At 44.5% G+C, this 17,390-nt stretch overlaps 1 protein-coding gene across 4 annotated transcripts in view; it reads right to left on the bottom strand.

The window, feature by feature from the left end:
* The window catches only part of LOC147029797 (eukaryotic translation initiation factor 4B-like), a 186,396-nt gene that overhangs the window by 88,250 nt on the left and 80,756 nt on the right, over window positions 1–17,390 (bottom strand). For all 4 annotated transcript variants that reach the window (XM_085873131.1, XM_085873132.1, XM_085873129.1 and 1 more), the window contains exons 10-11: window positions 9,609–9,819; window positions 1,290–1,402 (exon numbers count right to left, since the gene is read on the bottom strand). In XM_085873131.1, coding sequence (XP_085729257.1) covers window positions 1,290–1,402; window positions 9,609–9,819 — 324 coding nt within the window. The remainder of the gene's footprint in view (window positions 1–1,289; window positions 1,403–9,608; window positions 9,820–17,390) is intronic.

Genomic DNA, 17,390 nt, shown 5'->3' with positions numbered 1-17,390 from the left:
CGTGGGACGGACGACTCGGCCAGCAGGGACGCAGAGTGCTGGTCTGTCTCGATAACTTCTCTGGCCACCCTCCCGAGCTCGAGCTGAACAACATCCAACTGGTCTTCTTCCCACCCAACACGACAGCCAATTCGCAACCAATGGATCAGGGAATCATAGGGAACCTCAAGCGCCACTACAAGAAGCTCCTGCTATGCCACCCGCTTGAGGCCATAGACGAGGGAAAGGAGTTCAAGTTCACGTTGCTCGACGCTCTACACGTCGCCCGGCGTGCTTGGGAGCAGGTCGGCAAGTCGACGATCAGGAACTGTTTCGCGAAGGCCAAGTTCATCAAAGAGGAGATCCAAACTGAGCCACAGGATGCGGAGCTGCCCGACATCTGGGAAGCTCTGCCTGCCGAGGAAAAGATGCACGAGAACGAGGAGATCGAGCTGTCTGACTTTCTCGAAGCCGACGAGCGCCTCGCGACTGGCGGGTATCTCACGCTGGAGGAGATTGCGGAGGAGATTCTGTGCAGTGAGGAGCCGGTGGAAAGCGAAGATGACGAGGTAACTGTCGAGGAGGAAATCGTTCCGTTCGAGGAAGCCCAGCGCGCTTGTAGCACCGTCCAGAAGTTCATGCAGCAGAGAAGCGGGAAGCCCGGTGTGATGCAAGCGTGCGATCGGCTAGACAACGAGATGCACGAGATCCGCCGAAAGAAGATGCGCCAGCCGACGATTCTTGAAAGCTTTGTGTGTCGTGAATTTCTCGCCATGCCATATGTTAGTGTGTGAACTCTGTTAGTGTGTGTATGTTCTCCGTTCGCTTAGCTTATACAACAGTCGTGCCTTTTACTTGCTGGAATAAATTTTGTCTAAAGATTAACTACAGATGGGTAACTTGAGAAAATAAGGCCGTTTTTACAAAATCTCGTTACTATGCCACTCTCGCTACTATGCCACTTTTGCTCGGTCCCGACGGGTGGCATAGTAACGAGCTTTGACTGTATACATATATATATATACATATACACACAATATCTCTCTCTCACACACACACACACACACACACACACACACACACACACACACACACACACACACACACACACACACACACACACACACACACACACACACACACACACACACACACACTCCTTTGCGCCCTCAAGAGTGGATCCACATTCAAGCCGTCGTACTTCGATCCAAAAATATCACAATTCAAGACAAACGGCACGGTGAATGAGACTCTCAATCATCTCAAAGTAATTTCATAAGAACACACATTCCCTGGCCCAGGTACGACACCTTTTCCTGTAGAACTGCCCACACTCGCTGTGCGTGAGCTGCGGCTTGCATCAGAAGTGTCACTGCTCCGTCGCCGCTCACCAACGTCTTCATTGCTACGCCAGCTCTGAGGCCTTAAAGCAGTGGAATAATTTGTCATGCTGTTTAATACAAGATTCAGACAAAAGCCAGCCAATCTTATTGTAAGTTACATTGATTTGCTGAGAAGGCACATACTTCATCACCCTCTCAAATCAAACTCTACAGATGTCGAAGATGTAAAAATATTCAGTGATAAAAGCACATACAAATAAAAAGATGAATGGATTTTTTTCTTGTGTAAGGCAATAGAAAAATTATTTTATCATTCTTACCTAAGCTGAAGAGTGACAAAGACTTCCATAAATGTCTCTCTTGTTATAGCAGACATGATGGACAAGGACACCAAAAAAATCTAAATTAACACAAGACAAGCATTCAAACACAAGCGTTCTCAATTTTATTTTGGGTAATTATCGAGTTATTGTGCCACTTGATGTGGAAATGCTGTTATTGCTCCATTCACACCAACAGGAAGCTAGTTGTAGGCCTGGGTTTTCCTCACATTCAACAATCTTAAACAATGCATTGGCAGAACCAAGGCTGCCAGACTTCCAGCACCACAAATCCAGAGCAAAATGGAGCTTCTGAAATTGCTAAATCTTATAACATTTTCCAATCTTTTTTTTGCCAAGAGAATGAAATGGCAAACTTATGAGAGTAGCTGAGAAGAGCAAGGTATAACAAGTCCTGGTAGTTTGAACTGGTGAGAACAGGCTGAATTGCAGTAAGAGGAGGAGATTTTAAAAAATACACAACTGCAGAGGAGTTTGTTTTTTTGCAGGGGGGGTGGGGGGGGCGGCAGCGTAACGTAAACTCAGCAGTCCTTGAACAAAATAAAAAGTTCAAGTGAGAGTAGCATTATAAATAACATGCAAAAGTTTAGGCAGTGCCAAACGAGTAAATAGAATTTGACGCGAATGCGTCATTGGATGGGCTTCTGCCTGTATTACCCCTCAACCCACTTATATTTGAACAATTAAAGGTCACATGTGAGAGGGGAGAGAGGGGAGAGAGAGGGGAGAGAGAGGAGAGAGGGGAGAGGGAGAGGGGAGAGAGAGGGAGAGAGAGAGAGAGAGAGAGAGGGAGAGAGAGGGGAGAGGGAGAGGGGAGAGAGGGGAGAGGGGAGAGGGAGAGAGAGGGAGAGAGAGAGGGGAGAGGGAGAGGGGAGAGAGAGGGGAGAGGGGAGAGGGAGAGAGAGGGGAGAGAGAGGGGAGAGGGGAGAGGGGAGGGAGAGAGAGAGAGAGAGAGAGAGAGAGAGAGAGAGAGAGAGAGAGAGAGAGAGAGAGAGAGAGAGAGAGAGAGAGAGAGAGAGAGAGAGAGAGAGAGAGAGAGAGAGAGAGAGAGAGAGAGAGAGAGAGGAGAGGGAGAGGGAGAGGGAGAGGGAGAGGGAGAGGGAGAGGGAGAGGGAGAGAGAGAGAGAGAGAGAGAGAGAGAGAGAGAGAGAGAGAGAGAGAGAGAGAGAGAGAGAGAGAGAGAGAGAGAGAGAGAGAGAGAAGAGCGAACGAGAGGAGAGAAGGGCAGGAGAGAGGGAGAGAGGGAGAGAGGGAAAGAGGGAAAGAGGGAAAGATATTGATATGACATCAGATGCTTCCACTGTTCCTTTTGACCTGTTGCGTCCTGATCCATTCATTGGTCTGTCTCTTCCACGAGCCTTGTACACAAAAAAACTGTCATACCATTGACAGTTGTGCAGGCATGATGAGCATGATGTACCAAATGGTTAATTTCTGAAATGAAGTTCCTTGGAAGGGAAGTCTTCCATTGTACATTGCGAACCATGATGTCTGTCTGTCTGTCTCCTGTTTTACGGTGGCGGCTTCCCCACACTGCGTTTCTAAAGCTAACCATTCACTTTTGAAATGACAGAACAGGCATGAATAATATTAATGCCAAATTTTATTTCGCAAGCAGGATATTTTGCCCTCTGTTTCGACTTTAGACAAAGTGAACCTCTGATACCTGATGTTGCAACACCATTTCATGGTGGGTGGTATAAAGTGTAAGGTGAGGCCATTATATTTCAGGAAGAAAAACCTTGAGGGTATAAGGAGAGTTGGGTGATGTAGATTGGGAGAAGCTAACAATAGGACAATGTGTGGAGTACAGAGTAAGAACATTCCAAGGAGGTGTAAAACTATAAGCAGAAAGAGGCCAGGGTGGTTGAGTCATGAGATAAGGAATGCTATGAAGTTGATGCAGAAGGCATTTTTTTTTACCTCCGCCACCGAAGGTGAAAGAGGTTATGTTTTCACCCCTTTCTGGCTGCTTGTCTGTGTCCAGGATATTTCAAAAAGTTGTGGACGGACCCAGATGAAATTTTGTGGACAGGTTGGGTGTGTGACAAAGACGAACTGATTAGATTTTGGTGAAGATCCAGATCCGACTGCAAGAATTTTTAAAGTGATTCTTCATCATTGAGAGATTGGACTAAAAATGATATATAGCACGATATCTCAAAAAGTTGTAGACGGATTTGGATGAAACTCGGTGGACACGTTGCGTGTGTCGCAAGGCCGAATTGATTTGATTTTGTTGAAGATCCGAATCCGGATCTGGTTACAATAATTATACTGAACAAAAATATAAACGCACCAACCTAAATATCCAAGTCAAGATTGCCATTATGGGAAAATGGTCAAACCGATGATATGTTAGAGCAATGGTTCCTTTGTTTTACTCAAGACAGATGTTCCCATTGAAATTGACCACTCTGAGTGTGTGGACTCACACGTTGAGTAATCCTTCCCATGAGCACCATGGGGCTTGACAGAGTGATGGTCAGTGAGCGTGACCAGGACACAAACATTCCCTATAGCTTGCCCTATAAAAGGCCTCCCCAAAATGTGGACTGGTGCCAAATGTCAACATGCCACAGATGTCACAAATCTTGAGGGAGCGCGCCATTGGCATGCTGAATGCTGGGACGTCAGTACGGGCCGTTGCAGCACACTTCAATGTCCACCACTCCACCATTAGCCGCCTGAGAACGCGCCTCAGAGAGACTGGAAGCACCGTGAACCGCCCACATGCCCGGCGACCACGTGTGACCACCGCCGGTCAAGATCGTCACATGAGGCTGCAACATCTCCGGTATCGACTCCGACCGGCCACGAGGACTGCCGATGAGACTGTCGGGCTGCATAACAGGCGCATTTCAGCCCAGACGGTGCGTAACCGCTTGAGGGAGGCCAACCTCCGAGCCCGCCGACCACACCGGGGACTCGACCTCACTGCAGTCCGGCGTCAGACCCGACTGAACTGGGCCAATGTTCACTTGCGCTGGACCCTCGCACGATGGAGGAGAGTGCTGTTCACCGATGAGTCACGGTTCCAGCTGTATCGGGCTGATGGCGGACTCCGCGTCTGGCGTCGGGCTGGGGAGCGCTACACTGACGCCAATGTCCTTCGTCGGGTGTCACACGGTGGTGCCAGTGTTATGGTGTGGGCAGGCATATGCCATGGAGAGCGCACTCGGCTTCATTTCATTGAAGGCAACTTGAACGGGCAGCGGTACAGGGACGAGATACTCAGACCCATCGTCGTGCCGTTTGTGCGCCTTCACCATGTGACGTTTCAGCACGACAATGCTCGCCCCCATGTTGCCAGGATCTGCATGGACTTCCTGGGTGAGGAGGACATTGATGTCCTCGACTGGCCTCCATATTCTCCCGACATGTCGCCCTTCGAGCACCTTTGGGACGTTCTTGATCGACGCGTACGACAACGTTACGCAGTCCCAGAGAACGTCCGCCAGCTCCGTGTGGCTCTCCAGGAGGAATGGGAAAACATCCCTCAGGCCACCATCGATAATCTGGTGATGTCCATGCGCCGGAGATGCACCGCTCTGCGCGACGCCAACGGTGGACACACCCGCTACTGACTGTGTGAACTCTGACAGTGACACCTCGGTTGTGTCGGCTGTTGTAGCGCAAAGACTGTCGCCAGAATTCTCAAGGAACTCTTTGAAATTTAATGCTCAATTGTCATGGATTCTATAACCAAATTGTTGTGAAGATTTAGTATTAATGAGTTCGAGGTAAAATAGTAACAATCGCTTGGTGCGTTTATATTTTTGTTCAGTGTATTTAACTTTTAAGTGATTATTCACCATTGAGAGATGGGGCCAAAAAACGATATAGTACTGCACAGCATGATATTTCAAAAATGTATTGGACCCGATATGTTCTGGTGAATCAGGCATTCTGGCTGGGGTATGCATTCTACCGAGTGGCCTTCTGGGTTTAAATTGGAATTGGATCAGAAGCTGGAAGTATTGGAGATGGAGATGGAGAGGTGGTAGGGATGTTGGCAGAACTTTTAGGTCACTGAGCATTGGTGGGTGATTGTGTGCTGGTGGGGGTGTCTTGTCAAGGGGTGTTGTGTGGTTGTTGTGTGTTTTTTTAATTTTATTTTTTACCCAAGCCCATGCCCCCTCCTCTGAAAAGAAAGAATTTTTTTTTAAAAAACAACAAATAAATAAATAAATAAATAATACCTTTTTGCGTTTTCTTATTTGATCTTGTGTTGATAAATTGGTGTGGTGTTGATGTGGCACAGGCATGATGGGCTGAGTGGCCTCCACCTGCATCTAATTTCCTTGCGATTCCCTGACTGATGGGGCATGCCAAAGGGCAAACCACAATGCATAAATGAAATAGCACGCCAAAGCACAGACCCCATGCCACTCCTGGGGTCAGCGATGCAACCAGAATTAACAGTTACGACAGCAAATTAACCCATTACTGAGGAATCAAGACTCGTTCCACAATGCCATGATAACAAAACTAACACTTCAATAACAATTTAGTACAGGAAGTAAAATTACCATGAAAATTAGCAGGTGCACTTACCTCAATATTGGACTATACAAGTCATCATTTCAACAAAAACTGCAATAAGCAAATATCAACAAAAATTTAAATTCACAAAAAAACGAGAATTGTGTAACTGATGTTGCACATCATATAAAATCAGCATACATTTGGGGAAAAGGGTGCAAAGGATGGGAAGGGGGCAGGGGGTTTAACAAATTTCAAATAACCCCCTCTTTGTTGAGCTCACAAAAGTCAGGCTTGTTGCCCACTTCCACTGTTTTGTCCTTTTCTCCGATTTGTGGAAGCATCTCACAAAGGCTGTTCAATTCCTCTTCCCCAGATAACTTCAAGTTGGCAGGACACCCCTATCTTTAGTAATCCCATATCTCTATCTGCAAATTATTCTACCCCCATTAACCCAACCTAACCAAATCTTCTTACTTTCAGGTTTTGGTTTCCTTCTCTCCCATGTCCTCTTTTCCCATTAGTTCTTTCCATTGCTGTCATGTCCAAATGGTGCCCAGATTTGCCATTTGTCAACCCACTGTACATAAATCAATGAGCCTGTTATTATTTTATTTAACTGTACCGTACAGTACCCCGACCTCACTGCTAAGCAGACTGCAACTACATCACTTTGTGCTGATCTGGACTTGATTTGATTCTGCTCTTAGAAATGCAACATCTCCTTTAATCGTGGAAAATCTCAATCTAACAGTGTTGCTCTGGATTGATCAGCAAGCCAAGCCACCTATCCATTGCCATAGTCAGCCACTGGAAGAGGTTCTGTTTATTGAACCTCTCGGCCTTACTATTAGCCAGGACCTCTCCTGGGCTGAGGAAATAGCAAAGCGTGCCTCTCATGCTAGTCATAGGCGAGACATCCGCAGTCCATCAATGTCTTACCTTGGAAAAAGAGGAGAAAAAAAATTAAATAATAATTTAAAAAAGACATACAATGTCGTAGCCCCTGTTTTAGCAATTTTGCTGTGTGGAGTAAAAGGGCTCGCTCATATTTATTTAGAACTAAAATGGCGACCAGCCTTCCAGTCGGTCATCTTTGATCAGATCGCAAAATAAAGTGAGCAGCCCGTGGATGCCATGAAGTACTGCGCTTGTGCCAAGTTTGAACAAAATCAGACCATGCATGTCTGAGAAATTTTCAGGGACACTTTGAAGGAACAAAATGGCCACCAGTTAGCAATCTTGGATCCGATCTCAAAAAAAAATAAAATGACGTGCTCATGTAAGCCATCATTCCTTATCTGCATGCTAAGTTTGAACACCACCAGTAAACGCATGTCCGAGAAATGGTCGAGGACGTGTTCAACATCGGGTTTTTCAGTCAGCCATCTTTGATCGCATTGCGAAACAAAATGATGTGCAGATGTTTTCCATAATGTGCTGTCTTTGTGCCAAATATGAATAAAATTGGTCCATACATGTCCGCGATAAGGTTGTGGACGCACGCACGCACACGAAAATCGAGACCAAATCCATAAGCCACCCCCCCGCCCCCTCCCCCCGTTTTGAACTCAATCCAATGGGAGCTAAAATCATGGTTAATCACAAACTCCAAGATGTACAGAATTTTCTATTATCCCTCTCCTGGTAAAACGTTGAAAATTGAGAATGCCTAAACACAAACTTTTTTTTTTTTATTTGATTCTGCCAACTGTGAAACCACCTTCCAGAATATGCTCGATCACATCGTTCTCTACAGGATTTCAAGCAAGTAGTGCAACACCATCTTTTATCATCATCCCCAAACCTTAACACAATAATCTTTATTACCCCCCCCCCCACCCCGTGCCTCCGATCAACCCTTCCAAACTCTATCTTCAAGTTAACAAGTTGCAGTATCTCTTCTACACCTCTCCTCTTAAAGGTGATCACAATTGGAGTCGATGCCAAGGTGAACCATCTGGAAAATGTAGTTTCAACAAATGACAGCAATGGGGGAAAAAATGCTGTCTTGATTGATTGTAATGTCCACCTGGGTGAAACAAATTGTCCAAAACTAATGGCCAACAACAGGAGTTCAACAAATACCAAATAGACTGCAATTAAAAGCTTATAGCAGTGATGAGATGTTGTGAGAGTGTAGCTTTTGCAGTTGTCAACTTGTTAATGCAACATTATTTGTCTCAAGTCATTTTAAATTAACGGATTTATACACTGGCTGAAAAGCTTAAAAATTAATGAAGAAAATAATTTTCAAAGAAGAGAGCATCTTGGTCCAATGCATTCCACAATTAAATTTTGCGACATTGATCGACAAAAGATGGGAAAGGTGAGAAAATAAAGACAATGACGTGCCAACTAATGTATTTTGAAACCTAGCCCAAATTCCATTCCCTCGACTACAAAACAATCAGTTCACCAATCAAACAAGGGACAAAATCTTTTTGTTTTTTTTTAATTGAAGGGCACTTAGTAGCGCGCATACCTCCGCCACGTAATGTCTGATCCACGAGAACATATCAGGTCCAATACATTTTTGAAATATCATGCCATACAATACTACATCGTTTTTGGCCCAATCTCTCAATGGTGAAGAATTACTTGGAATATTAAATAATTCTTATCCAGATCCGGATTCGGATCTTCACCAAAATCGAATCAATTCGTCCTTGCGACATACCCAAAGTGTCCACCAAGTTTTGTCCGAATCCATCTGCAACTTTTTGAGATATTGTGCTACATGTCATTTTTAGCATCATCTCTCAATGGTGAAGAATCATTAAAAAATTTTTGTCGTAGTTGGATCCGGATCTGAATAGTCACCAAAATGTAATCAGTTCGTCCTTGTCACACACCCAACCTGTCCACAAAATTTCATCCAGATCCGTCCACAACTTTTTGAGATATCCTGTACACAGACAGGCAAATACACAGACACACAGAAAGGGGTGAAAACACAACCTCCTTCACCTTCGGTGGTGGACGTGAAAATTTCAAATAAAACAAGAAGCGAATACTTCGATATCGCGCAGCTGGGGGCAGTAAAAGGTTAAGAATGATGAAACAATTTTGCAGTTATAAAATTTAAATGTAGACACGGTGAATCGGCTTGCATGATGGGAAGAGTTGTGACGTTGGACAAATTTCTACTTATAGCCCTCAGATCAAAGGGACGTACGCGGCCATAAGTGTGACAGGAGGCTTGACAGAAGACACAGGACAGAATAGCCAATTATATAACAGCACGATGTCGTCGCGCTATAACAAATGGTATTACAGCAGTTGTGGACACTTGCATTATTTCAAATAATAATTTTCATGCAGCAAGCTAGCTTTTGATTATTTTTACTTTTTAATATACTTGTGGAAGGCAGTTAAAATTGACCTGAACTCACCTTTCACGATACTCGATACTTCCAATCAAAAAAAGCGGCCAAGCTGGGCTTGCTCGCTGACCCACCTTTTAAGCCCTTGTCCACGCTGGCGTAGTCTCTCCTCAATTTCACGCTCACGCGCTGCCGTGTCCACCGGCCGTGCAGCGCCAAAGATCGAAGTGATACGCTCAGAGCGCTCAGCAGGTGGAGGTGTGGCCATTTCTTTGGGAATGCTGCGTGGTTTCAGTTTCAGCCTTGGCCGTTGAGTCAAAACCGTACTCGCCTCTGTGGAAGAGTCTGCCAGAAATCGCAAGCGTGTTCAAAGAAAACCAAGAGTCAAGTGACCAGTCATGTGAAATAACATAACAATTTCAGTTGTATTGGTGAAGAGCACTCAATAACTCATTAATTATAAAGTAATCCTTTGAACAACAGTGTTAATAAAGTCATCAAGCAAAAAAAAAAAAATTATTCCAAGAAAAAAATTATAATAATAAAACGACAACATTTGTGCATTTCTATTACGTTGATGTCAATAGGTCTGCAAAAATAGTGAGAGAGATCAAAATTACAGTTTGCCTGTGAGGTGTTCCTGCCTGAGTTTTGGCCCCATGATATTGTGACCCCAAATGTAAATGTCATTGACTGTGTTGATTTCCCTTTCTTACAATATGTCACTTGTGCACATTGGTAATGCTTCATATTTCAGGAAAGACTAGCACAAGCTCACAAGCTTCTCCATGACTCTCGTGTACTGTGAAAATGCTTGATTTACAATTTTTATGCCTCCGCTGATGAAGTCGCCGGAGGCATTATGGTTTTGGGTTGTTTGTACATCTGTCCGTCCAAATTTTCTGTTACCGCTCATCCGATTGACAAAATTTAATCATAGGTGTGGCGAGTCATGCAGTATGTGTTAATGATCATAATGACGTCATAGGTCAGGTGGTGTGGCAGCCGTTTTGGAAAAAAGGGAAAAAAAGGAAAATATTTAAAAAACAAAACTTTGGACCTCTATCTCTGAAACTAGTCCATGGAAAAAAATATTTAACTTGGCATATGTCAAGTGCTCCCCATGGGAAATGTGATTTTTAGCTCGCCTGTTCGAAGAACAGAGAGCTATAGCGATACCCCCGACGTGAGCGTCAGCGTGAAAATGTTAAAGTTTTTGGTGCAAGTTATTTCCTTTCTTATGTTTTTAATCGACCAATCTTTTTTACTGATTACAATATACAAATACATATATTGCTTTAAAATCATTTGGATCAGACTTCACTGCAATGCTTTATAAAAAAATATTATTACACTAGTCTTTTAAAAATGATAAATGTATAAACAGGCGAACATTGGGTGGCTTTGACACCAACTCTGTTTTTTTTTGCCTTCGTCATGATTTCATGATTGCATGCATCGAACGCTTTATCCGATCAATATGAAAAATTTTGAGGGTCATTCAGGGCTAAATTGTAGGGAGGGGAGGGGGAGAGGGAGAGGGAGGTACGGGAAGGACGTACGGAAGGAGGTAGGGAGGGAGGGAAGGAAGTAGGGACGGAAGGAGCACAGAAGGAAGTAGGGACGGAAGGAGCACAGAAGGAAGTAGGGACGGAAGGAGCACAGAAGGAGGTAGGGACGGATGGAGCACAGAAGGAGGTAGGGACGGAAGGAGCACAGAAGGAGGTAGGGACGGAAGGAGCACAGAAGGAGGTAGGGACGGAAGGAGCACAGAAGGAGGTAGGGACGGAAGGAGCACAGAAGGAGGTAGGGACGGAAGGAGCACAGAAGGAGGTAGGGACGGAAGGAGCACAGAAGGAGGTAGGGACGGAAGGAGCACAGAAGGAGGTAGGGACGGAAGGAGCACAGAAGGAGGTAGGGACGGAAGGAGCACAGAAGGAGGTAGGGACGGAAGGAGCACAGAAGGAGGTAGGGACGGAAGGAGCACAGAAGGAGGTAGGGACGGAAGGAGCACAGAAGGAGGTAGGGACGGAAGGAGCACAGAAGGAGGTAGGGACGGAAGGAGCACAGAAGTAGGTAGGGACGGAAGGAGCACAGAAGGAGGTAGGGACGGAAGGAGTACAGAAGGAGGTAGGGAGGGAAGGATGTACAGAAGGAGGTGGGGAGGGAAGAACGTACAGAAGGAGGTAGGGAGGGAAGGATGTACGGAAGGCGGTACGGAAGGAGGTAGGGAGGGAAGGATGGAAGGAAGGCGGTACGGAAGGAGGTAGGGAGGGAAGGATGGAAGGAAGCAAAGTATGCTCAAGCACCATTGCACGGGAAGGAGCACACGTACGCAAAAGCTCCGTCACACAGGAGGGAGCACACGTAAGCGCAAGCTCTGTCATGTGGGAGGGAGGGAAGGAAGGAAGGAGCACATGCACATGCAACCACCATTGCGTGGGAGCGAGGGAGGGAGGGAAGGAGAACACATACATGCAACCGCCGTCGTGCAGGAGAGAGTGTATGTGTGGGCAACTGCGCATAGGCGGTGAATCCATGACTTCAAACCACAGTGATAATGTATTTAAAATGATAAATTTAATAAACAACATTGAGTTCACAGCAAAGCAAGTGAATGTAGACAAGCAAAGGAGACAAGGAAGCAAGATGGACTTGCATATCACGACAAACACTTGAATACCTGTCTTAAAATAATCCTAACACTCATACAGGCATTATATATATTATACTCATACAGGCATTACGCAAGACAAAAGACATGAGAGGTGGAGGTGTACATGGCTTTTCTTCGTCAGGGTTGGAGGTGAGCTCATCTCACAACATGTACTATGACCAGCACTCCTCTCTTCCTGCTCTTGAACCCGATGTGCAATCTCCCATATTGCCATTCTCCCTCCAACCTCCACACAATAATGCTCTGATCCCCAATCTGGCCATTCTCCATCAACTCTCCATGATCACTTCTGCAATGGCTTTTATATGTTCAGCTCCACCATGATGAAGACAGCACATACACATGAAAGATAGCACATATGGGGATAATCACAATGGAGAGAAGATTAGTTTTCGAGTTATCTATTTCTGTCAAGTCGTGGCCAACGTCTGGTGACATTCAAGATCATATTTCTCTGAACATCCCTATCCTGCATTGCTTACAGAAGCTCTGGCATAAACAGCTTGGTTTCAGCCTTTGGCCCATCCATGCCAAACATACAAGGTCAACCTCATCTTCCATCAAACATACTCAGTGGGGTGGACTTCTCCAGACCTTCGTTATCTGCATACGTGATGTGTCCAAAGGATGACTTCGAATGTAAATGATGGTCTAATTTATTCAAATTTGATTGTTCTTGTAATCCATGGAATTTTTAACAATCGTCGACACCACATTTCAAAACTGTAAAACTTCCTTTCTTTTTCACTGTACATGACTCAAATCCATACATTGCAACGAGAAATACCAGAGCATTCACCAGCCTCCTCTTTGTTTGCATTGTGACATCTTTGTCTTTCCAGAAAATGGCTGCCCCAATCTCCATCAGATTATGCAAACAAGCTGGAGCACACAGGTTCAGGTCAAAAATAAATAAATAAATAATAAAAAAACCAGCAAAAATCTCTTAATGGTGAAGAATCACTTCGAAAATTCTCATTTCCAGATCCAGATCTGGATCTTCACCAATACTGAATCAATGAGTCCACGTCACACACCCAACCTGTCCAAGTTTCATCCGAATCTGTCCATAACTTTTTGAGATATCCTGTTCACAAACAGATTGACAAAGACATGAAAACATATCCTCCGTCCACCTTTGGTGGCGGAGGTATAAAAATAAATAAATATTTTAAAAACTGGCCAATCTCCTCCAGATTTTGCATATGTGCTGGAGTATCCAGGTTCGGGTGAGGCAGAAAAAAAACATCCTCTCCAAAATCCCCCCAACAAGTGAATTATTTGTATGCATGTGTGTGTAGGTCTGAAAATCATACAAAAAAAACTGGCTGAGCCAATCTCCACCAAATTTTGCAAACGTACTTTTTTTTTTATCTTGATGTGTACTTGAATATAACTGTCATTAACTATTAAAAAAGGGTAGTATTGGTAAAAAGAGAAATACAATACCTGAAGTTGTAATGCGAGGAACGCATCCTTCAACCCTCCTCAATACAATTAAATCACGAGAAAAATAGCTTCGATTTTCGTTTCGATATCCATCGCAAACCTGGGTCTGATAGCATGTACAGACCACCAGACATCCCCCACTGCACCAACCAAATACCACCATGACAGCCTGGTACACCCATCACCAGAGGGCAAACCATGAACACACAACTAAAGGCCCGGTCACACCTTGACGTTTTAGCCAACGTATGCTGATTTTTGAATTTTTTTTCTAAAACGCTGGCAAACGTTGAATACGTTATGGGTAAGTTTTGATAACATTAAGAGCACGCTGGCATACGTCGTAGTACGTTGCCATAAGTCGTTGTACGTTGGCTTTAAACGTTGTACTTTTTGGTTGTCCTCAAATTTTTTCATGCTTGAAATTTCACGACGTATGCCGGCGTATGACTCAGACGTTCCGCTACGCTGGCCACAAGTTGTCGGCACGGTCTGCGATCGTTGACAGACGTCAACACATGCTACTTGTAAGTTAATCATAAGTTGAGACACGCCGAGGTAATGTTTAGCGTACCCGAAACTTATTTCTAACCTATGATTAACGTGTTGTTGGCACGTTACGCGATCGTTGACACACATCGACAGACGTTACTTTTAAGTTACTCATAGGCTGAAAGACGTCGGTATAATGGATCGTCCTTGCGTCAGCGTCCACGGCCACGGCCAGGACACTTATTTGCAGCATTCTTCAAACTTTTCTTTGGCATGACGAGGATATTCACACTTCTATGTCTAGCTTGGCTATGATTCCAATTGTCCATCGGCAGCGTCTATTTAAAATAGTCGAGTTTGAGCGTTTTAACACGTTCAGAAGAAACGCTTCAAATTTCCAAACCCCAGCGTCAAAAAAAAACAAAAAAAAAAAAAAAAAAAAAAACAAAGGCGAGTGACAGCAATTTAAATCGTTCATTGTAAACAATGAAACTAGCTGAGTGGTACCGTTTAAAAGTCGTTGAGTGTAAAAAAAATCCAATTGTTGAGCGCAAGCGTCTACTTTCAATAGTGGAGATGCAGCCATTTAAATCGTTGAGTGGCAGCCTATGAACCTACCCGTGGACACGCGGACGCAAGGACGATCCATCATAACCCACACCCTCCCCCACACACCCACCTACTACTGCCAACATGAACAAACTACTACTAATACTAATACCAATACTGATACTGATACTGATACTGTTACTGCTGACATGGACATCAACTCAAAAAGGAACTCGAAAACACTGTTGGGTTCCCCTTTTATGAACACCATTTTTATATACCAATTCCCAAAACCGCTGGGAACACGTCTTTATATGGCAGTTGTAAGCGAGAAACACATTCATTTTTTTTTTTTTTGTCGACCGGAAGACGTCATTGGAATACGTCAACATACGTCGATGTGTGTTGGGACTACATAAAGAATTGGTTCAAAGCACGTCAAACATAAGTTAGAAATAAGTTTCGCGTAAAAAAGACATTACCGCGACGTGTTTCGACTTATGAGTAGCTTATATAGTAGTAGTAGTATAAGTAGCCTTTGTGGACGTGTGTAAGCGTCCACATATCGTGTGTAAAACTTATCCCCATCGCATGCGAACGTGTGTCATACGCCGAGTACGTCGTAAAATTTTGAACATGTTCAAAATTTCTTGACGTACTCTACTTACTACGACTTATGATAGCGTATTTAGCGTTGTACTCACGTATACCAAACTTACCCATGCCGTATTCGACGTGCCCCCAACGTTTTAGACACATTTTTCTTAGGTCGGCATATGCTGGCAAGATCGCCAAGGTGTGACCGCGATTTTGACCCTTCCATTTCTACGGCAGTTATGATTTGAATCGTTGTGCGTCAGCCTTTTAATAGGCTACGTCACGACATCGTCGGCGATGCGTGCAACGCGCTATGCCTGAGTTAGACTATCGTTGGGCATCAGTTGTGTAGGCCGACAACAGGTTCAGCATTCGATGGTATAAGTTATCTATAACACAACGAAACGTTCTGTGTAGTTACCAATGCGTTATACATAAGACCAAGTCGCTATGAATACGTCCGAATCTTTAAAAAAAAACATCAAAAGTTCAACGTAAGCCAGCGTTTTACATACATTTTAACACGTTGCCATCGCTGGCTAAAACGTCAAGGTGTGACCGGGCCTTAAATTTGTTAACACTTAACGATCCAAACACAGACACACACCAGAGGTGGTTACAATAACTCATCATGAGAAATAATGTCGGTTCTCCATCACAACCACGTGGAGAGCAATAAAACAACAACTTTCAGATCAAAACAACAACTCCCCACTCTACCATAGAAGCAATGACTCCAAGAAACAAAACTATTTCATCTACAAACTCAAAACATCAGCAACAAATAGCGCACGCACGCACGCGCGCGCGCACACGCACGCACACGCACACGCACACGCACACGCACACGCACACGCACACGCACACGCGCACGCACACGCACGCACGCACACACACACACACACACACACACACACACACACACACACACACACACACACACACACACGCACACGCACACGCACACGCACACGCACACGCACACGCACGCACTTAAAGGCCATTTTCCCCGCAAAAGCAGGGGTTAGCCTTGCGGGCCCCATGACAATCTTCTCCACTTTTCCCTGTTTTCTGCATCTCCCCTTCTTAATCCCCTTGCCCACATTTCCTCTTCCACCACATTTAGCCAAGTTTTTCTCGGTCTTCCCCGTCCTCTACTTCCGACTAAACTCATTTCCAACACTGGATATGGAGCCACCCAAGATTGTGCCTTGGTGAGCTTCGGCGACCATTTTCTAAAATGGCCACCATTCTACTTTAGCGAAATTGGCTATATGCTCTTATTTTCTTATTATATTGGTGGTAGATATAAGGAAAGTGTAAAATTCAGTAAATTAACCATGAAAAGGCATATTCAAATATTATGAGCCAGTATTTTCGGTAAAAAAGCCATTATTTGATTTGTAAATTGCTGCTCTCCTGAAACTTTTCACTGAAAAGTACCCATTATTGCCTGGAGAACAAGAGTCAAATGATGTTCATCACATTCAATGGGTTTGGAATCAACAAAAATTGCATTATATACTGAAACGCAAAAGAAACTTACCACCTTTTAAACCTTCAAATATCAACAATAACACTGTGTGTAGTAAACGTGTGAACTTATTTCTGGACAATAGTGTCCTCACTGTCAGACAAAATGGTCATGGATGGTCACTTGAACCTTCAATGGTCACTTCATAGCACAGCTGTTGAACAGCCGTTTTGACTGTCAGTGATTAGCCAAGGGGTACGGGATGATTTTAATGAGCTGCACATGATGTCTTGATATTGGCTTTAAAAACGCCAGTGCAAAATGGGAATTTCAATTAACATGCCACGATTGTCAAGGGATCAACAGCAGTGTGCCTTGGGCATACTGCAAGGCGGATTGAGCTACCGTGAGGTGGCACGTCGGCTTGGCTGTTCACACCAGACGATATTGGCCCTGGTGGACAGACACCCACCACAACTCTGCAGATGACAGACCTCGATCAGGGAGGCCAAGAGTCACCACTGCAAGGCAGGACAGGCAGATGGTCCTAAATCAGATGGCTTCAGACATTGAGGACTGAGTGGGACAGAATCCAGCAGCAATCCATCCAAAGACTGGTAGGCAGTATGCGCCAATGATGCACTGCCTGTATCCAAAACAATGGTGGCCACACACTCT

The sequence above is a fragment of the Eptatretus burgeri genome, chromosome 3 (assembly GCF_056783735.1).
Source record: "Eptatretus burgeri isolate ZD-2024b chromosome 3, Ebu_testis_v1, whole genome shotgun sequence".
Classification (NCBI taxonomy): Eukaryota; Metazoa; Chordata; class Myxini; order Myxiniformes; family Myxinidae; genus Eptatretus; species Eptatretus burgeri.
This window is presented reverse-complemented; position numbering and strand designations above follow the sequence as displayed.